At 44.3% G+C, this 22,372-nt stretch overlaps 2 protein-coding genes across 3 annotated transcripts in view; one reads left to right on the top strand and one right to left on the bottom strand.

Moving 5' to 3' along the window:
- The window catches only part of clec14a (C-type lectin domain containing 14A), a 483,122-nt gene that overhangs the window by 290,807 nt on the left and 169,943 nt on the right, over window positions 1–22,372 (top strand). The window lies entirely within an intron of this gene.
- Window positions 7,185–20,860, bottom strand: rcor1 (REST corepressor 1). Of its 2 annotated transcripts, none has more exons than XM_072365443.1 (13): window positions 20,226–20,860; window positions 20,062–20,121; window positions 13,516–13,596; window positions 13,355–13,407; window positions 11,689–11,850; window positions 11,496–11,614; window positions 11,329–11,407; window positions 11,198–11,248; window positions 10,624–10,773; window positions 10,459–10,536; window positions 10,197–10,254; window positions 9,819–10,066; window positions 7,185–7,660 (listed from the first exon to the last, which is right to left on the bottom strand). In XM_072365443.1, the coding sequence occupies exons 1-13, from the start codon at window positions 20,413–20,415 to the stop codon at window positions 7,616–7,618; spliced, it is 1,374 nt and encodes a 457-aa protein (XP_072221544.1). In that variant the 5' UTR covers window positions 20,416–20,860; the 3' UTR covers window positions 7,185–7,615. The 2 variants fall into 2 exon arrangements, with proteins under 2 accessions (XP_072221544.1, XP_072221545.1); XM_072365444.1 differs by having other exon boundaries at window positions 10,624–10,770.

Below are 22,372 nucleotides of genomic sequence, written 5' to 3'. Positions count from 1 at the left end.
ATTAATGTTCCCATAGAACACTGTCCTCTCCACATTAATGTTCCTATAGAACACTGTCCTCTCCACATTAATGTTCCTACAGAACACTGTCCTCTCCACATTAATGTTCCTACAGAACACTGTCCTCTCCACATTAATGTTCCTAAAGAACACTGTCCTCTCCACATTAATGATCCTACACAACACTGTCCTCTCCACATTAATGTTCCTACAGAACACTGTCCTCTCCACATTAATGTTCCTACAGAACACTGTCCTCTCCACATTAATGTTCCCACAGAACACTGTCCTCTCCACATTAATGTTCCTACAGAACACTGTCCTCTCCACATTAATGTTCCCACAGAACACTGTCCTCTCCACATTAATGTTCCTACAGAACACTGTCCTCTCAACATTATGTTCCTACAGAACACTGTCCTCTCCACATTACTGTTCCTAAAGAACACTGTCCTCCCCACATTAATGATCCTACAGAACACTGTCCTCTCCACATTAATGTTCCCACAGAACACTGTCCTCTCCACATTAATGTTCCTACAGAACACTGTCCTCCACACATTAATGATCCCACAGAACACTGTCCTCTCCACATTAATGTTCCTACAGAACACTGTCCTCTCCACATTAATGTTCCTACAAAACACTGTCCTCTCCACATTAATGTTTCTAAAGAACACTGTCCTCTCCACATTAATGTTCCTACAGAACACTGTCCTCTCCACATTAATGTTCCCACACAACACTGTCCTCTCCACATTAATGTTCCCACAGAACACTGTCCTCTCCACATTAATGTTCCTACAGAACACCGTCCTCTCCACATGAATGTTCCTAAAGAACACTGTCCTCTCCACATTAATGTTCCTAAAGAACACTGTCCTCTCCACATTAATGTTCCTAAAGAACACTGTCCTCTCCACATTAATGTTCCTATAGAACACTATCCTCTCCACATTAATGTTCCTAAAGCACACTGTCCTCTCCACATTAATGTTCCTATAGAACACTGTCCTCTCCACATTAATGTTCCTACAGAACACTGTCCTCTCCACATTAATGATCCTACAGAACACTGTCCTCTCCACATTAATGATCCTACAGAACACTGTCCTCTCCACATTAATGTTCCTACAGAACACTGTCCTCTCCACATTAATGTTCCTAAAGAACACTGTCCTCTCCACATTAATGTTCCTATAGAACACTGTCCTCTCCACATTAATGTTCTTACAGAACACTGTCCTCTCCACATTAATGATCCTACAGAACACTGTCCTCTCCACATTAATGATCCTACAGAACACTGTCCTCTCTACATTAATGTTCCCACAGAACACTGTCCTCTCCACATTAATGTTCCCACAGAACACTGTCCTCTCCACATTAATGTTCCTAAAGAACACTGTCCTCTCCACATTAATGTTCCCACAGAACACTGTCCTCTCCACATTAATGTCCCAAAAAAACACTGTCCTCTCCATATTAATGTTCCTACAGAACACTGTCCTCTCCACATTAATGTTCCTACAGAACACTGTCCTCTCCACATTAATGTTCCTACAGAACACTGTCCTTTCCACATTAATGTCCCTACAGAACACTGTCCTCTCCACATTAATGTTCTTACAGAACACTGTCCTCTCCACATTAATGTTCCTACAGAACACTGTCCTCTCCACATTAATGTTCCTAAAGAACACTGTCCTCTCCACATTTATGTTCCCACAGAACACTGTCCTCTCCACATTAATGTTCCTAAAGAACACTGTCCTCTCCACATTAATTTTCCCACAGAACACTGTCCTCTCCACATTAATGTTCCCACAGAACACTGTCCTCTCCACATTAATGTTCCCACAGAACACTGTCCTCTCCACATTAATGTTCCTACAGAACACTGTCCTCTCCACATTAATGTTCCTAAAGAACACTCTCCTCTCCACATTAATGATCCTACACAACACTGTCCTCTCCACATTAATGTTCCTACAGAACACTGTCCTCTCCACATTAATGTTCCTACAGAACACTGTCCTCTCCACATTAATGTTCCTACAGAACACTGTCCTCTCCACATTAATGTTCCTACACAACACTGTCCTCTCCACATTAATGTTCCTAAAGAACACTGTCCTCTCCACATTATTAATCCCACAGAACACTGTCCTCCACACATTAATGTTCCTACAGAACACTGTCCTCTCCACATTAATGTTCCTACAGAACACTGTCCTCTCCACATTACTGTTCCTAAAGAACACTGTCCTCCCCACATTAATGATCCTACAGAACACTGTCCTCTCCACATTAATGTTCCCACAGAACACTGTCCTCTCCACATTAATGTTCCTACAGAACACTGTCCTCCACACATTAATGATCCCACAGAACACTGTCCTCTCCACATTAATGTTCCTACAGAACACTGTCCTCTCCACATTAATGTTCCCACAGAACACTGTCCTCTCCACATTAATGTTTCTAAAGAACACTGTCCTCTCCACATTAATGTTCCTACAGAACACTGTCCTCTCCACATTAATGTTCCCACACAACACTGTCCTCTCCACATTAATGTTCCCACAGAACACTGTCCTCTCCACATTAATGTTCCTACAGAACACCGTCCTCTCCACATTAATGTTCCTAAAGAACACTGTCCTCTCCACATTAATGTTCCTAAAGAACACTGTCCTCTCCACATTAATGTTCCTAAAGAACACTGTCCTCTCCACATTAATGTTCCTAAAGAACACTGTCCTCTCCACATTACTGTATCATTAACGTTCCTACAGAACACTGTCCTCTCCACATTACTGTATCATTAATGTTCCTACAGAACACTGTCCTCTCCACATTAATGTTCCTACAGAACACTGTCCTCTCCACATTAATGTTCCTAAAGAACACTGTCCTCTCCACATTAATGTTCCTATAGAACACTGTCCTCTCCACATTAATGTTCCTACAGAACACTGTCCTCTCCACATTAATGTTCCTAAAGAACACTGTCCTCTCCACATTAATGTTCCCATAGAACACTGTCCTCTCCACATTAATGTTCCTATAGAACACTGTCCTCTCCACATTAATGTTCCTACAGAACACTGTCCTCTCCACATTAATGTTCCTAAAGAACACTGTCCTCCCCACATTAATGTTCCCATAGAACACTGTCCTCTCCACATTAATGTTCCTATAGAACACTATCCTCTCCACATTAATGTTCCTAAAGAACACTGTCCTCTCCACATTAATGTTCCTATAGAACACTGTCCTCTCCACATTAATGTTCCTACAGAACACTGTCCTCTCCACATTAATGTTCCTAAAGAACACTGTCCTCTCCACATTAATGTTCCTACAGAACACTGTCCTCTCCACATTAATGATCCTACAGAACACTGTCCTCTCCACATTAATGTTCCCACAGAACACTGTCCTCTCCACATTAATGTTCCTAAAGAACACTGTCCTCTCCACATTAATGTTCCCACAGAACACTGTCCTCTCCACATTAATGTTCCCACAGAACACTGTCCTCTCCACATTAATGTTCCTACAGAACACTGTCCTCTCCACATTAATGTTCCTAAAGAACACTGTCCTCTCCACATTTATGTTCCCACAGAACACTGTCCTCTCCACATTAATGTTCCTAAAGAACACTGTCCTCTCCACATTAATGTTCCCACAGAACACTGTCCTCTCCACATTAATGTTCCCACAGAACACTGTCCTCTCCACATTAATGTTCCCACAGAACACTGTCCTCTCCACATTAATGTTCCTACAGAACACTGTCCTCTCCACATTAATGTTCCTAAAGAACACTGTCCTCTCCACATTAATGATCCTACACAACACTGTCCTCTCCACATTAATGTTCCTACAGAACACTGTCCTCTCCACATTAATGTTCCTACAGAACACTGTCCTCTCCACATTAATGTTCCTACACAACACTGTCCTCTCCACATCAATGATCCCACAGAACACTGTCCTCTCAACATTACTGTTCCTACAGAACACTGTCCTCTCAACATTACTGTATCTTTAATGTCGCCATAGAACACTGTCCTCTCCACATTATTGTACACATACAATAGCTGGTTGTATAAACATGGTACCCTTTAAATGCAGAAAACAAGTGATCTTATTGCTGCACCATCACATTGACTGCTTGATGATCCACCATTGCTGTTCAAAAATAGTCCATTAGAGACAACAGAGATGACAACACGTCCTACCACAGTACTCTAGTAACAAAGAAAGATACGTCAGATTGTCAACTTATTAAAAAGGCAGTTGAGGCACCACATATTTGTGAGTCAGGGTTGAATGTTAAACAGTATTTGACTTCTTGCTTTTCGGTCATAGGCTTGTAAAAATCACTGAAAAGTGAGCAAGAATTATGTATATAAGAAGTTTAAAATATTTCTTTCCTTCACTGCCATGGTAAGTATGATATCACTGGTGGATAAAATGGATGAGCGTTTGAAAGCTAAAAAAGATACAACAGGAACATGTTTTCCAGAGACTTGGCTGCAGGAACAACTCTAACAGCTCTCTGCTCAGCTTTAAGACTATCCGGGCAGACAGAGACTGCAGACAGAGCGCTAACAGTAAAGGAGGAGGATCACAGAGCTGGTTAACAACAGATGGTGGAATCCTGGACCTGGCTGCAGGAACAGCTCTAACAGCTCTCTGCTCAGCTTTAAGACTATCCGGGCAGACAGAGACTGCAGACAGAGCGCTAACAGTAAAGGAGGAGGATCACAGAGCTGGTTAACAACAGATGGTGGAATCCTGGACCTGGCTGCAGGAACAACTCTAACAGCTCTCTGCTCAGCTTTAAGACTATCCGGACAGACAGAGACTGCAGACAGAGCGCTAACAGTAAAGGAGGAGGATCACAGAGCTGGTTAACAACAGATGGTGGAATCCTGGACCTGGCTGCAGGAACAACTCTAACAGCTCTCTGCTCAGCTTTAAGACTATCCGGGCAGACAGAGACTGCAGACAGAGCGCTAACAGTAAAGGAGGAGGATCACAGAGCTGGTTAACAACAGATGGTGGAATCCTGGACCTGGCTGCAGGAACAGCTCTAACAGCTCTCTGCTCAGCTTTAAGACTATCCGGGCAGACAGAGACTGCAGACAGAGCGCTAACAGTAAAGGAGGAGGATCACAGAGCTGGTTAACAACAGATGGTGGAATCCTGGACCTGGCTGCAGGAACAACTCTAACAGCTCTCTGCTCAGCTTTAAGACTATCCGGACAGACAGAGACTGCAGACAGAGCGCTAACAGTAAAGGAGGAGGATCACAGAGCTGGTTAACAACAGATGGTGGAATCCTGGACCTGGCTGCAGGAACAACTCTAACAGCTCTCTGCTCAGCTTTAAGACTATCCGGGCAGACAGAGACTGCAGACAGAGCGCTAACAGTAAAGGAGGAGGATCACAGAGCTGGTTAACAACAGATGGTGGAATCCTGGACCTGGCTGCAGGAACAGCTCTAACAGCTCTCTGCTCAGCTTTAAGACTATCTGGACAGACAGAGACTGCAGACAGAGCGCTAACAGTAAAGGAGGAGGATCACAGAGCTGGTTAACAACAGATGGTGGAATCCTGGACCTGGCTGCAGGAACAACTCTAACAGCTCTCTGCTCAGCTTTAAGACTATCCGGGCAGACAGAGACTGCAGACAGAGCGCAAACAGTAAAGGAGGAGGATCACAGAGCTGGTTAACAACAGATGGTGGAATCCTGGACCTGGCTGCAGGAACAGCTCTAACAGCTCTCTGCTCAGCTTTAAGACTATCCGGACAGACAGAGACTGCAGACAGAGCGCTAACAGTAAAGGAGGAGGATCACAGAGCTGGTTAACAACAGATGGTGGAATCCTGGACCTGGCTGCAGGAACAACTCTAACAGCTCTCTGCTCAGCTTTAAGACTATCAGGACAGACAGAGACTGCAGACAGAGCGCTAACAGTAAAGGAGGAGGATCACAGAGCTGGGTAACAACAGATGGTGGAATCCTGCACATGTCACTGAGAAGGAGCGTTGTTCACCTGTGTTACCTGCTGACACTGTGTGTAACCATCAGCTAAATTGTTGCCTAGCCACAAAAACAACACCCCAAGCCACTGAAGATGTTCTCTACCACACCCAACTTTCTATAAATTTGTCAGCTGATTTCTATCCTGTTGTATTTTGTTATCCATCTATAACAATAGCATTTATTCAAGAATGATCTATACTGAAACCATATCATTTCCCTTTGGGGATTATTAAAGTATAATTGAATTTAAAGTGAACCTCACTGAATGTAAAGATATGCAGTCGATTAATATTGTAATATATATAATATATATAATATTGTAAAGGGCCTCAGGAACTTATGATGGAGGCACAACATAAAACAAAGTTGTGCTCCATTGCGCAGGAAAACTAAATACTACGAAAGGATAAGATTTCATCTACTGCAACCACAGATGGATGAACATTTATGGCCATACACTTATATGACAGTCACATCATTTTAGACTTAAAAGTTTCATATTGTGTACTGAAGAGTTGAGTGGAGGAAATTCTCAAAGTTAAAATACATTCAAAGAAATGCATATTGATTTTAATAATTTGATTCATATCAGTTAGTACTACTATAGGTGGAGGGCGGGGGTTAGACTAAAAGCACCGAGGCAGGAGAGCCTTCTCAAGGGGCCTGGTCACACTATTGCTCAAGACCAATTTAAAAGATTACAGGAAAGTCTGAAAGAAATGAGGGCTGCAGCAGGAATTTTGTACAGTGTGTTATAAGCTATCCAATGTCTCGAGAGGCTTTCGTAAAATAACTAAATGCTTGGTTTTCAAGCAACAAATGAGACAAAAGCTAAAGCAGAGAAACCAGAGTAAAATCCATTTCTTTATGAATTCATAATGGATACGGTTCAAAAGTGGTCAAACTAAATTCAAGCAAACACTGAGGAGATATTTTTTCCTGAGGCTTACAAAACACAAAATGGATTTCATCAATTATCTGTCCTCAAACAAATGTTACGAAAGAACAAAAATAAAAAGAGAAAACCATATTAAGGTTGATAAACGCTGTTTTTAGATATAACCCTTCCATCTGCATCCCAGAAGGAACAAAGAAATAGAGGCAACACAGTGGACAGTTTTGACTGTATTGATGAACTTTGGTTTTATTGTGTTTCTAAAAACATTCTAAAATCCTAAAAAAAAAAAAAAAAGACATTATCAGGATTTGACATACGCCCTAACCTGAGCTACATCATCCAATATGGCTGTTTAATCTCTCCACCTCAAAGCCCAAACAATTGCAGACAAAGTAAAACAATTAAAAAAGATAGATTTAAAGGACAAAATTTTGTGACAAAAACCAGACTCCTTCCCCTTTGATTCACATCTGATTCGTCCAGAAAGAGCAGTGATGACAGTTTATTTTGTGATTCAAACCTCATAACTGACCATTAGAAGCATAGCAGAGAAACTGAAATAAAATATAATAAAATCACAATGTAATAATGAAACAAATCCCTCGGGGCCAGGTTCTTAGGTCAGAGGCCAGCTGTCAGGGCTGTGGTCTCAGGATGCCAGAGGCTTTTCAGCATCCACCAGCGAGGATGGTTCCTGCAGGAGAATGAAAACCACCATCAATAAACGTTCAGGTTCAACTTTGACAAATAAGCGTCATGATGTTGGTTCACTTTTTACGGGGATGTTCTGCCCTAAATCATTTGTCCTGGAAATGATCTGGAGCAGATGAGCTATTAACATCTGGAAAAGTACCAGATCACAGTTAAATGGTGTCATTGCAATTTCAGATAATTGTGAACATGGCTGCATGGTCGTCACCTTCACCTCTGTTCAATGGCAAGAATGGTCACACCATCATTTGGTTCGGTTCACTTTCACACTTTGGAAAGCAGACCCTGGACAACATCACGTTACAACTGCTGCTTGTTTGGGGCACCAGTGCCAGAAATGAGCACTACCCACAAAGGAAACCCAGTTCATCGACTGACCAGGACCGAAAACGGAAATCCATCACACAAGCAGCCGTGATATACGGTCCTCTGACCATGAATCAGTAACTTCTCACTGCTCCACATCTGCCCACAAGATGCTTTCCAACTCTTTCTTTCTTTACCTCTGCTTTGCACTGTTGGCTTTGTTTGTTCTGGAACCAAAATGCACTGTGCCCTGCGTCACTTCCTCTGATTGGTTCACTTTGTCTTTACTTTGTTGGACCTCCCACTGCACGGTCTCAGGTGAACCAGATTTGACTTGTTTGGTGCGCACCAGAGTTCGGATGAGCTTCCACACCTGCCCAAACGAAGCCAACCATCCAAAGACAGATCCATCCAAAGCGGACTTCCTTATCTGTTCTACTTGGATTGTGTCCTTTGGTATTCATGAGTTTCTGCTTTAATGTTGTGCTGCATTCTAGAGATGGGACGAAATTTCGCGATACAAAATGTGAAAATATGCATCGTTTTTCAAAGACTACATGGCACTGCCCCATGATTTGTGAAGTTAATTTAATGTGTGTGTGTGGCAGGCTGGTTGTATTACTCTATAGCTCTGGGTCAGGTCACAGCGGGTCAGTGCATGCTGTGACAACCACACTCCTCAAAGGGAAAGCTAACATTAGCACCAACTTCTCTGGTTAGCCCTCAAACTGCCGAACAATGGAGGTGAATGAGGTCAAAACTGAGGCTGCTCCGACGGGATAAAGGTCATTTGTGTGACTGTGATGATATGCTGCAGGGGTGCACAGCGTTTGACCCCCACCTGAATGATGAACAACACGAGTCTTATGACCGGATAAGTCAGGAAATTCATTTGCAGGTAGAAAAATGGAGGTGAGCTGTGCGTGTGTGACTGTATATGTGTAGGCTGCAGCCTGGAAACCTATTTCTCATAGTGATTGTTCTTCTTTAAATTGGCCGATTTGAGTGAATGAGAGAGGGAGCGAGAGAAAGAGAGTGTGAGGTGTCAGAGAGAGAGAGAGGGATAAAAAGAAAGGGATTGAAAGGCAGAAACGTTTGAGCTAGTTTTTCTATCTTATTTTTTTTATTTTTTTAGGAGTGTTCTTATTTGTGTTTGAACTGCTAGGCCGTGTGTTTCCCTGTTTGTGTGCAACTGAAACAAAGATAAATAAGTTGTAATTATGCAGTAATATTTGATCTTTTTTTTATATCGTATCGTATTGGGACCCTGGCATATCGAGGCACATCGTATGGTGAGTTTAAGTGTGTCGTCCCATCCCTGCTGCATTTGTAAGTCGCTCTGAATGAAATGAAATGAATAAATGTAGATGTAATACAGGCTTGAGGTCACACTAGTTAGTCTGAAAGCTGCAAGCCTCTGTATATTCATGTTTTGATAGCCCAGAGAGCCGTTCATCAAAAGACATGAAATCACAGAACCTAAATATGGCCACATGACAGCCAAATTAATTATGAATAGATAACCTGATGGATCACATGTGAAAACAACTAACACTGGAGGTGAAGACAACAATCAGCACCATATAACGAGCTGAAGTACTTCAACGTGCCTGTAAATGAGTGAAAAACACAGGATTTAACACTGTTGGAGCAGCAGCTGCTGTCCTCCAGAGAGGAAGAGCAAAGACTTAGTGGTAAATCACGGCATATTGTGTTGAATGTGGCAGATACTTTCATATTTTACATCTAGTCCTGCCCACATACCCCAGGGACAGAGCTGTAGAGACCCCACCCCCACATACACCTTTACAGCACCTGAGGCCCTGTAGACTCACCTCTTTCCTCTGCTTAGAAGCAGCCTCATCATCCTCGGCAGCACACACCTCCATCTTTTCCTCCATCTTGTCCTCTTCTCCGCCCCTGACTCCTGCCTCCATTCCATGTTCTGCTTCCCACTCCTGAAGAACTTCGTCCAGGTTAAACCGCCGCCTGTAGTTCACAAGGAAGTTCTTCACTTGGACCACCGACTTGTTTCCGATCACATCAGAAATCGCCTGGAAGTCCCTCCCGTACTTTCTGATGGCTGTGTAGGAATAAACGAGGGAGGGAGAGTCACTGACCAATCACACATTTGGAGGTTTTATTAAAGTTAATTAAGGTTTCGCTCCTCAAAGGGTGTCAGGTCACCTGGTTATAGGTAGTTCAGGTGTTACCTTGTACAGCAAGCAGCTGCTCTTCTGTGGTCCAGCGGTTGTTGTACTTTTGATTCATCTGAAAGAAAAGCAGCAACACAGCCACATCAGAGCAGCATCCACCATCCCCGGCAGCAAACATCCACCTGCCATGAAGGCAACCAGCGCCACCAACAGGCAGCAGTGCCTGCACAGAGCTCCGTCTCCACACAGCTGACCTACACCACTCGTTTCAGTGTGTGCTGCTTCCCTTGCAATGTGGCTGCTGTGTTACCATGGTTACCTCAGGTTGCCGGAACTCCTCGACCCCTGGGCAAAGTTTGTCCTTCAGAGCGCTGTTTGTCTGTTTGATGGTCTGAATCTGGAGCAGAGAAAGGTACAGGTCAGCAGACACAGACTTGTGCATCTCTACACGGAGACCTGCTGACAGCCAGACAGACGGACACACCTGTCTCTTGATGGAGACCAGCTGACAGTCCAGCTGTCTGATGAATCCCTGAGCAGACGAAGACGACAATGAAACGACGTCCTGCTGATTCAAAAACATTCCTCTGGGAGGACGTTTCTTCATTCGCTGAGACGCTTTACCCCCCGTCTGCTGGCACAGAGAGACACGCGTTACTACCTGTCTGTGAGCCATCGTCCTGCAACCAAGTCCAGTGTCCCAGAGACAGACTGATTGTGATCCTTTTGTCTCATTAAAAGGTTAAAACTACACTGTGTAAAAGGTGCAGAGCAGCTCGCAGTTACTTCCTTCCTCTTTAAAAGGCAGCTGCTTACATCTTGTGAAGTTAATTCTAATAATTAATTCATTAGTTAATTCCACCAGGCTGATGAGTTCAGTGAGTTTGGATTTCATTCCCTCACTTTTTTACTGTCAGCTCAGTATGACGGGAGCTGTGCTGGACCAGGGGTCTCTGAACCAGTAGCATTTTTTATGTTTTTACTGAACTAAATAAACTGAAAATGAGCCGGATTTATTTTGTGTGCTTGCTTTATGGAAGGAGTTCCAGTGTTCTTACCTTTAGACCAGGAGCTGGTTTCACCTCTGACCTCTCTGGTCCAGCGTTCACCTGAAACCAGTGAGACGTTAAAGTAACGGTCCATAAGAGTCAACGCAATAATAGTCTTTACATAGTGAAGAGCACTTTACCTCCTTCTTCTCGTCTTTATTTGTGTCAAACTCTGAGTCACTCGGAGGAGTTCCATTTGCATCCTCGACTTCCTCATCACTGCTCAAACACAGGTGGCATCAATCAGTCACCTCAGACATTACGTGGCACCCATGCTGCTGTGTTACCTCAGCCAGTTTTAACTCACCTGTCACCTCTCTCGCGCTTATTTTTTCGAGTCTGTCGGTCCATCAGACTGGTTTTACTCCGACTTTTCTTCCAGGAGTAGTAAAAACGAACCAGACTGGCCATGGATTTATCAGGTAACTACGTACAGACAGTCTAATGAGTCACTGGAAACACTGGTTATACTGGTCAGGATTAAGTGGTTGCATTAGTACCATCTGCTGGATGCGGTGGAAGCTCTTGCCATGGAAGCTGAAGGCCTGTTCGAACAAGACTCGGTCCTCCACAGTCCACTCATCAGGAAATGGAGTGAAGTTCGGCAGGTCAGCCAGGGACTTCTCAATGTTGTGTTTGTGCCAGAAGAGCATCCCCAGAGCCTGACAGGGGGAGAATAAAATCATAGCTGACATACTGTACCGGCAGCTGCAGAAGAAGAACATCAGTGCAGTCTTCATCAAACATGCCCCCCTAAAGCTTCACAAGCAGGGAGCTTATATCAGATATAGTTCAACCCTTCTCAGAACCTGCTCATAATAAAATGCATGAAGGATGCTGGATTACAGACATTGTTGGTCTCCCCTCAGGGACTCATCTCAGCAGCAAGAAGCGACAAGAACCACAAGATCAAGAAGTATGTAGGGAGAAGTAGAAGATGTATAGAGAGGTGTGACACAGTCCTGACTCACACCAGAGAAAGCCTCTCCTTTACGGACCACCTTGTGAGCTGCACACTGCCAGAAGCAGAGCTGTTCCAGCAGCACTGACTTACATTTTCCACTGAGGTGCTGGATGCCACTGTGAGGGCAAAGCTCCACAGAACCATCTCTTATCTCCTGAGTTCAGGGGCTGCTGTGCTGCACGGACAGGTTCTAATGAGATACAACGTTAAATATCCTCATATCCGCTCCCAGACAGCAGCTGAAGCTGAGAGGTGTTTCCCAACGTAAAAGAGAGTCAAGACATGGCTGCAAAATGCAACGGGTCAGGAAAGAAAGCTTTCCATGGAGGGGGAACAGGCTGGGAGCATGGCTGAAGGTCATCAATCACACTGAAGTGTTGCAGTTTAGACACATCATCATTATTCACACTCATTTTATAGTCATTTCTACAATCTACTATAATATTCTTCACTTTAACTAAAGTTGAACACCATGTTCTGCTCCTGCAACAGTAAACTGTTGATTTTTAGCATTAATCGTTCACCATTGAATGTGTGAGCTTCAGTCTGTGCAAAGGGAGCTGAATATATAGAATTATATATAGAATTATATACTGGATATACTTTTGTCCACTGTTGTTACTCCACTTAATCTGATCTCTGAATGAATTATTCTGTTCTTCCATTTGGTCAGAAAGCATTTATCTGTCCATAATCAAAGGGATTTCATGGTAAACTGATTGATGAACCATATTCATTTCAATCATGCCTCCATAAGGCATACAATATGTGAGCTGAAGGGACGTCTTATAGCGAGTTAACTGACGGGGAGCTCCACAGTTATCTAGCTACCTATAAATTACCTTTCGAACCTTTGTCATCGTAACAAAAAATATCTGAGAAGCCATCACTGAGTGTGAAATAGGTGAAAGCAACCAACAGCAAACAGAACTGAGAGTCTATGACCAACAGAGTGATCTGAGAAGCTCTTTGCTGCTGGATCTGAGAGGCTCCGTTTGTATGAGGGCTGTTCAGACCAGGGTTAGGTTATCTCCTCCATCAGAACACATGCTCTTCCCCTCACATGGGATATAAATCTGATATTATTTCAGACCAACTCATCATCAAACATTGTGTTATTGCTATAATCTGTGTGCAGTTGGAGTTTAATGACAAATCATTTGAGCTACAGTGAGTCAGACAAGCAGCTGTTAGGCATTTACCTGCTCCATGTTGTAGCCATGTTTCTCTTTGGCAATGGAGATGTACTCATCCACTGAAAGAAAGCACAGTGTCAGCCCCTAAAGCAGCAAACTGCAGCTGTGTGCAGGTTGAAAAGGTTTTTACATTCAACATGACAACAGATGAATCACTTGTTTCTTACGCTGAGTCTGGTTCAGGCAGCTGCTGGGGATCCAAACCAACATCCCCAGGTTTTCTCTGAGCTGAGCTGCCTGGGATACTTCTGCAAACACACATCACAGAAAACAGGAGAAAACTCTGAGAATAATCACATGGGAACACAAATCTATTCATGTAGCAACAACCTGTTGATTAGAAGTGCTTTAAACATTCAAATCTATCGGTTTTGTTGACAGGATATGCACCTCAGACCTTTCAATTCAGTTTTATTTATATATATTTTATATAGTAAAATTATAGCGACAGTTCACCACAAATGTCATCTCAAAGCACTTCATTGTCATCATAATCAATCAAATCCAATTAACTGAATTCAAAATTAGTCCAATTCATCAAAATCAAATCAAATTTAGCACATTTCATGTACAAAACAATTCAAATATACATACAGAGCCAACTCAAAAACAACTTTATTATCAGACAGCAGGGCATAAATGTCCACTGCTATGCTGATGATACTCAGCTGTACTTATCTATGAAACCAGATGAAACCAATAGGTTGGGTAGGCTGTTTATATTATGTTTATGCATTTAGCAGACTTACAAATGAGGATATAAAGACTACAAGTATGTCAACAAAATCAGGAACATCCTGTCTCAGGGTGATGCAGAGAAACTAGTTCATGCATTTGTTCCTTCAGGACTGAACTACTGTAATTCCTTATTATTGTTCTGTCCCACATATTCTCTGAAAAGCCTCCAGCTGATCCAAAACCCTGCAGCCAGAGTTCTGATGAGAACTAACAGGAGAGATCATGTTTCTCCAGTTTTAGCTTCTCTTCATTGGCTCCCTGTTAGATTCAGAATAGAATTTAAGATTCTTCTCCTCACATATAAAGCTCTTAATGACCGAGCTCCATCACATCTTAAAGATCTCACAGTTGGATATTTCCCCAACAGAGCACTTTGCTCTCAGGCTGCAGGTTTCCTTGTTGTTCCCAGAGTTTATAAAAGCAGAATGGGAGGCAGAGCCTTCAGTTATGAGGCCCCTAAAAGCAGAATGGGAGGCAGAGCCTTCAGTTATCAGGCCCCTAAAAGCAGAATGGGAGGCAGAGCCTTCAGTTATCAGGCCCCTAAAAGCAGAATGGGAGGCAGAGCCTTCAGTTATCAGGCCCCTAAAAGCAGAATGGGAGGCAGAGCCTTCAGTTATCAGGCCCCTAAAAGCAGAATGGGAGGCAGAGCCTTCAGTTATCAGGCCCCTAAAAGCAGAATGGGAGGCAGAGCCTTCAGTTATCAGGCCCCTAAAAGCAGAATGGGGGGCAGAGCCTTCAGTTATCAGGCCCCTAAAAGCAGAATGAGAGGCAGAGCCTTCAGTTATCAGGCCCCTAAAAGCAGAACGGGAGGCAGAGCCTTCAGTTATCAGGCCCCTAAAAGCAGAATGGGAGGCAGAGCCTTCAGTTATCAGGCCCCTAAAAGCAGAATGAGAGGCAGAGCCTTCAGTTATCAGGCCCCTAAAAGCAGAACGGGAGGCAGAGCCTTCAGTTATCAGGCCCCTAAAAGCAGAATGGGAGGCAGAGCCTTCAGTTATCAGGCCCCTAAAAGCAGAATGGGAGGCAGAGCCTTCAGTTATCAGGCCCCTAAAAGCAGAATGGGAGGCAGAGCCTTCAGTTATCAGGCCCCTAAAAGCAGAATGGGAGGCAGAGCCTTCAGTTATCAGGCCCCTAAAAGCAGAATGAGAGGCAGAGCCTTCAGTTATCAGGCCCCTAAAAGCAGAACGGGAGGCAGAGCCTTCAGTTATCAGGCCCCTAAAAGCAGAATGGGAGGCAGAGCCTTCAGTTATCAGGCCCCTAAAAGCAGAATGAGAGGCAGAGCCTTCAGTTATCAGGCCCCTAAAAGCAGAACGGGAGGCAGAGCCTTCAGTTATCAGGCCCCTAAAAGCAGAATGGGAGGCAGAGCCTTCAGTTATCAGGCCCCTAAAAGCAGAATGGGAGGCAGAGCCTTCAGTTATCAGGCCCCTAAAAGCAGAATGGGAGGCAGAGCCTTCAGTTATCAGGCCCCTAAAAGCAGAATGGGAGGCAGAGCCTTCAGTTATCAGGTCCCTAAAAGCAGAATGGGAGGCAGAGCCTTCAGTTATCAGGCCCCTAAAAGCAGAATGGGAGGCAGAGCCTTCAGTTATCAGGCCCCTAAAAGCAGAATGGGAGGCAGAGCCTTCAGTTATCAGGCCCCTAAAAGCAGAATGGGAGGCAGAGCCTTCAGTTATCAGGCCCCTAAAAGCAGAATGGGAGGCAGAGCCTTCAGTTATCAGGCCCCTAAAAGCAGAATGGGAGGCAGAGCCTTCAGTTATCAGGCCCCTAAAAGCAGAATGGGAGGCAGAGCCTTCAGTTATCAGGCCCCTAAAAGCAGAATGGGAGGCAGAGCCTTCAGTTATCAGGCCCCTCTCTGTGGAACCAGCTGCCAGTTTGGCTTCAGGAAGCAGACACCCTCTCTACCTTTAAGATCAGGCTGAAACTTTCCTTTTTGATAAAGCTTATAGTTAGGGATGGCTCAGGTGAGCCTGAAACATCCCATAGTTAAGCTGCTATAGGCCCAGCCTGCTGGGGGAGCTCCCATGATGCACCTCTCCTCCCTCCATGAACAGATGACATCATTGCTGTCATTAACTTGTGTTTCTCTCTCTCAGCAGGTGTCTCTGGCCTGGTGTTACGCTGCTTGTTGTCCCCTCTTTCCTGTCCTCTCAGCCCCAGCTGGTCCAGGCAGATGGACCCTTCCTGGTTCTGGTTCTGATGGAGGTTTCTTCCTGTTAAAAGGGAGTTTTTTTCTCTCCACAGTCGCCTCGTGCAGCTCAGGACGGGGGATTGGATCAGAGAGAAGTTTCAGTGCTACCTGTTGAGTTCTTCAGTTGGACAAAGTTTGTTTGAATTAGGATTTTGAGAATTGGACTAATTTAGATTTTAATTCATTTTATTTATTTGTATTACAATTAGAGTGGATTTGGCTGTCTTTGAAGAATTACATTTGTTGTGATTTTGGCGCTCAATTCAACTACACTTGGGACTTTTTGATGAACTGACAAAGTTTAACCCAATGTCCCTTACAGGCTATATCAGCATCTGAAATTAATTATGCAGCGGAATCTATAAGAGATTTTATTTCAATTTGACACCCCCGGCTCCGCCTTTTCCTCTGTCAGCAGGTCAGTTACGTTGTGACTGTCTGTCCTGCACAGAGAACAAACTCTGCACTAAGTTAATGGGACTTTAACGGTGTCGTTTTTTATTAAATGCTAAATGAGAGCTGGAACCATGATGGATGATAAAATCTGAACCGTTTATGGACTCCTGTTCCATTCTCCTCTCCAAACGTGTCCTCTGGCACGTTCGTTCACTGAAGTTAGAGCAGCTGAAGGCTGTTCCTGTGGTGCGTTCAGGAGCCATTTCTTCCTGGACTCTGCCAGTGTGGGGAGGTGCAGCAGGGGCCTGTAACACATGTCCTAATATCACTAGTATTGTTCTTTAACAGTCAGTGCGGTTACATGAGGGCCATGGGATTGGATTAATGGTTAAATTACAATAAGACTGAGTTATTCAGCTCATGTAACAAGCTTAATCCGACAAGAAATTGAATCGGATCGGGTTACTTAAGATTGAAATAAGACCCTGGGATTACTCTATCCGATTGCCCACTGAACTGTAGCCTGTAGACGACAGTGGATCGGATCGAGCGTTCTGCACATGCTCCAGATTTTTTCCCGGGGTCATGACCCGGAAGTGGAAGGAGACGATATTCCTGTTGCTGTCAGAAAGAAAGAAACAACGCGATGGAGAATGCTCCGTTGTGCATCGTCTGTTCCATAACCAGCTCATCACAGATGGAGAGGGACGCAGCTTCATCTCGCTCTGCGTTCTCCATCTTTCTGAATGCCTGAGTTTGTTGTTGTTGGTGGTGAAGACGTCAACAGGAAGTGGCTCTATTAGCGATAGCTGAAATGGGGACAGCGCCACCTATGGTACCGGGGTATGACATGCTTTGTGCCAGTGATTCCATTCATTCACCGCCATATATCCAAGGATAATTACCCTCAGATAAGGAGCAGAACCCAACTGTAGCTTCAGTTAATCTCATCATGGAGACCCACTGAGTGTTTTGAACAACAGTTGGTGTTTGTTAATGCAAACCCGACAGGATTTTCCAAAGAGAAAAACAGTTATTAATGAATAGTGATACAAACAGGCCTAAATATGCTATTCTGAGTGTGATAAACAAACAGCAGCTGACAATATTAAAACTCCTGACAATGTCAAGAAATGTAGCTCCAAACTCACAAAATTCACTTGCAAATGACAGTTGTGATTTTTTCCATCAAAAGTACGGACTTTGGTGAAAACTTCTAACTCCTGCGACTTTTCCGCAGGTTGGCATGACAACCGGCCTGTAAAGGTTTTACCGGCTTCCCGACTCGGAGTGTGTCACCACGGAGGGAGGACTGGAACCTTTATGAAGAATGGGGTCTTGGAGCTGTCAGCCCAGTCAGTGCTGGGGATTAGAGGGGCTGTCATGAGGAGAAGGAGGCAAGAGCTGCTATTTAATGCCCTTAACTGCCCGAGCAGAGATGGGTCTCCGCCCTTATGTGTGGGGAACTGTCAGGGATAATTAAAGTTAAAAACGTCTTCCTCCGTCCACACAAACCTTCCTTGTCCAACATGTTTGTTGTCTTGTGAGAGGCCTGCAAACACAGACTTGATGCCAACACAGCTGTTTCCATCCCGCTCCAATCAACCAAAACCCGGCGCCAGCGGGCGTATTTTCAGGGGATTTTAACTCGAATCATGGCGTTTCCATCATCCTTTTCCGATGCGATACTTCTCGATGTGCATCGAAACTGCTTGAGGGAAACACACCTACTGAGCTCATGCTCTCCTGCTTCAGCCTCAGAGCCTCTTTGCAGCTCAGTTTGTGTTGTTTTCTGTTGAATTAAGCAGACTGAACACCACAGCAGCTCAGAACGTTTAAAGTCAGTCTGTTTGGTCTCCACAACCCCGTCCTCAGCCCCTGACGTAATGGATTCTTTTGCAAAGGGTTGGAACAAGCATAGCATTGCTTTTTCTGTGCCAGAGCCAGAGCTTTGGCTGTTGAAACAAAAAGGACTGGTTCCAAGTTGGGTTCTGGCTTCATTTTGCCATGGGGATCCCAGATTTGTGTTGATTAGTGCTTGAGCTCCCCATAGAAAAACAGAAGTCTTGCTTTTTGTTCGAGGCTGCACCCCTACAGCAATTTAAAAACCCAAACAATACTTTTTTAGATAACTTCAGGTTTCAAACTTTTCAGCTGAAGTACATTCAGTATTTATGCAACAGCATCAGTCAAACAGCAGTTTTAGGTCCAACTACATCAAATCCATCCCTCACTACTGGAATGCTTTATGCCAGACTGGTGTGTGCTGAGTGTGCAGAAGGTGGCACATGTACATGAAAAATGTATTAAGCTGGTGCCCATGATTAGACAACAACATAACATGAGATTACATTCAATCAGAAATCACTCTGTGACTTCCAAAGTGAAACCAGAATGTTGTCTTAAGCTGTTGATTCAACACTGAGCAGTGTGGAGGGTGTGGAGTGTTCAGTATTCAGCAGTGTGGAGGGTGTGGAGTGTTCAGTATTCAGCAGTGTGGAGGGTGTGGAGTGTTCAGTATTCAGCAGTGTGGAGGGTGGGCAGTATTGTCCACTATGTTCTTAAGCTTGTGCATCATTCTTCTTTCGAATCAGCTCCAGACCAGAGCCGTCCCAGCACAGAGCCAGACTTCTCTATCAGTTTGTTCACTTTCTTTGAGTCTCTGATGCTGCCGCCCTTTATTGGCTCGGTTTGGCCACCATTGTTCCTTTGATAATTCATATCTGCCAAATAGAGGTGACTCAGCTGTGCATCGGTGCATACTGATACACAAGAGAGCAAGCATTGCAGAATCAGCAGTGCGACAACAGTAGTGTTGGTTTGAGCGCTGCGTTCCGCTATGCCAGCTTTCCCTGACACACATGCTATGATGGGACACCAAATCACACCAAAACTGATAGAGTGCCAGACTGTTGCAGAGCCTAAACTGGACCTAAATTCACTGCCTCTGGCCCCATCAGAAAATTCTAGGACACTGGATGGATGTTGTCCAAGACATGGAAGAAGGTATATTGTGTGTGGCTTTACATGTGAACTCTGTGCTCTTCTTCACGGATAATCAAAGTCAGAATGTAGTCAAATACAAGCAGAATCAGTACAGATGAGTGCTTTCAGCCACAGCCAGGTGACAGTCCCCCCATTAAAGGAAGCAGCTTTGTGGAATGAAGTCACAAAGTGATTTCTGATGCTATGGGACAACACAGAACTCCTTTTCTCTAGTTCCCCAATCCTCTCACTCATCATCACATCCTTGCTTGACCCACTCAGAGCTAAACAGAAGAAAAAGCTAAAAACTGTCTGCTAAAAGCTGAGGGCTTTCTTAAAACTTGCCACTGTGCTGTAATTGTTCGAGGCTACCACTCCACCTCCAAGATCTCAAGTCATGCCGCAGTCTTACCCGGGTCAAAATCCGGAACCACGGCCTGGTACTGCGCTCCGACCCGCATGCCTCCTCCACCTGAGCGCACACACAAACACCAGTGGGTTTATTCAGAGCCGGACTCGGGCCACTTCTCGGAGGTACACGTAGTCAGTTGTACTACAGTGACTGAGGCTACCCACCATGCTCCTCGTCGCTGCTGGAGCCTGAACTTCCTTCTTCCCAGCAGCTGTTGGTACTGCTTCCATTACCGGACAGGTTCTTCCCACCGGTGTGGGTCGCGGCTCCGGGGCCACTGCTGCCACTACCCGCCGGGGCTCGGCCCCTTCTCTTCCCCAGGGCCTCTGGGTTTCTCTCCAGCATCGCCGGCATCGGGAGGACGAGAGCAGTTCAGGCTAACTGCCAACTGCTAAATCACTTAACAATTAGCCTGTTAGCTTAGCTATCCCACCTCCAGAGACAAACCAGCCAAATAGCCCCGGAGCTAAGCTAAAGCTTTGGGCCGGACACCAGCAGCACGTTTCAGGGTGAAACAAGTGTGAGGCTCCGTGTTCAAAAGTTGCAAATGAAGATCAGTGTGCTGCAACTCCGAGATGCTAACTGCTAACTGAAGCTCAAAAGAGTCCAAAAAGTTTCGGAGGAAACGGTCTGAACCCGGTATGGCCAGATACAACCAGACCAACAACGAGAGACCGAGCCGGACCTGGAGAAAGTCCGAACCCTCGACACACAGTCAGTAAGACTGATAAGAGGGACCGAAGCATGTGAGACTGATCGATCTGAGAGGAGGGTCAGAGTGTGATCTCTACTGCCATCACAGGTCATCTACAACACTGCCGACAGTCAGAACACACGCACTGCACGCACACGAACACTTCACAGGACAGCAGGCGGGTTCATCTTTACTGACATTATTGGAAAATTGGACAATCATTCACTGTCCAACAGCTGCGAGAATGTGTAAAAAATGTGTAAAAAATGTGTAAAAAATGTGTAAAAATGTGTAAAAAATGTGTAAAAAATGTGTAAAAATGTGTAAAAAAATGTGTAAAAATGTGTAAAAAATGTGTAAAAAATGATGTGAAAATTTGCACAACAAACATCTGTCAAATTCTTTTCTTTATTTAAGTAAAATACACATATATAGATGTCTCTATATATACACATAATATATACATATACATATATATTTTATAAATACACTTTGCTCATATGAACTTAAGTTCTTACTCCATAAGGTTTAATATGATGTCAGCCCACCCTTTGCAGCTATAACAGCTTCAGCTCTTCTGGGCGAGCTTTCCACAAGGTTTAGGAGTGTGTTTATGGGAGTTTTTGCCTGGCTCTCAGTCTCTGCTCTAATTCATCCCAAAGGTGTTCTATCGGGTTGAGGTCAGGACTCTGCAGGACAGTCAGGTTCTTCCACACCAGACTGGATCATCCATGTCTTTATGGACCTTGCTTTGTGGAGCCATGTTGGAACAGGAAGGGTCCATCCCTAAACTGTTTCCACAAAGCTGGGAGCATGAAATGGTCCAAAATCTCTTGGTATGCTGAAGCATTCAGAGTTCCTTTCACTGGAACTAAGGGGCCAACAACCCCACACCATAATCCCTCCTCCACCAAACCTTACACCTGGCACAATGCAGTCAGACAAGTACCGTTCCCCTGGCAACCGCCAAACTCAGACTCCTCCATCAGGTTTCCAGATGGAGAAGCGTGATTCGTCACTTCCTGTCGTTTCCAATCACTTCCACTCTGTTATCATACCACTGACAGCTGACTGTGGAACATTTAGCAGCAAAATGTCACGGACTGGACTCGTTGCACAGGTGGCGTCCTGTCAGGGTACCACGGGATTCACTGAGCTCCTGAGAGCGAGCCATTCTTTCTCAGATGTGTGTAGAAGCAGTCTGCATGTCTAGGTGTGGCTGTGGAAGTGACTGGAACACCTGAACTTAGTCATTTGGATGGATGAGTGAATACTTTTGGCAGTATGGTGGATGTATGAGAGGCAATGGTTGCTATAGATGACAAAGGGAGTTATGTCCAGCATAGGCTCCACCTTTTCAGTCTCACCCAGGTTTGATCAAAGTTGGTGTATGTTAGGAGCAAAAAAACTGTAAACTTGGCCAAAAGGACATCCAGGTTAATTATGGAGGTACAAAAACTAACAATTATCAACAAAATGAACAACAAATATATCAATAAATAAGTGTCTCAATAAACTAATCAACAAATGTACCAATAAATTAAAAAGAATAGTTTTGATTATTACTACAGTATAAAATTCAGGTGTAAATTAATATTTGTATCTTATTGTAACAAC

The sequence above is a fragment of the Leuresthes tenuis genome, unplaced genomic scaffold (genome assembly GCF_036924035.1).
Source record: "Leuresthes tenuis unplaced genomic scaffold, fLeuTen1.0.hap1 SCAF_15, whole genome shotgun sequence".
In the NCBI taxonomy this organism is placed as follows: domain Eukaryota; kingdom Metazoa; phylum Chordata; class Actinopteri; order Atheriniformes; family Atherinopsidae; genus Leuresthes; species Leuresthes tenuis.
This window is presented reverse-complemented; position numbering and strand designations above follow the sequence as displayed.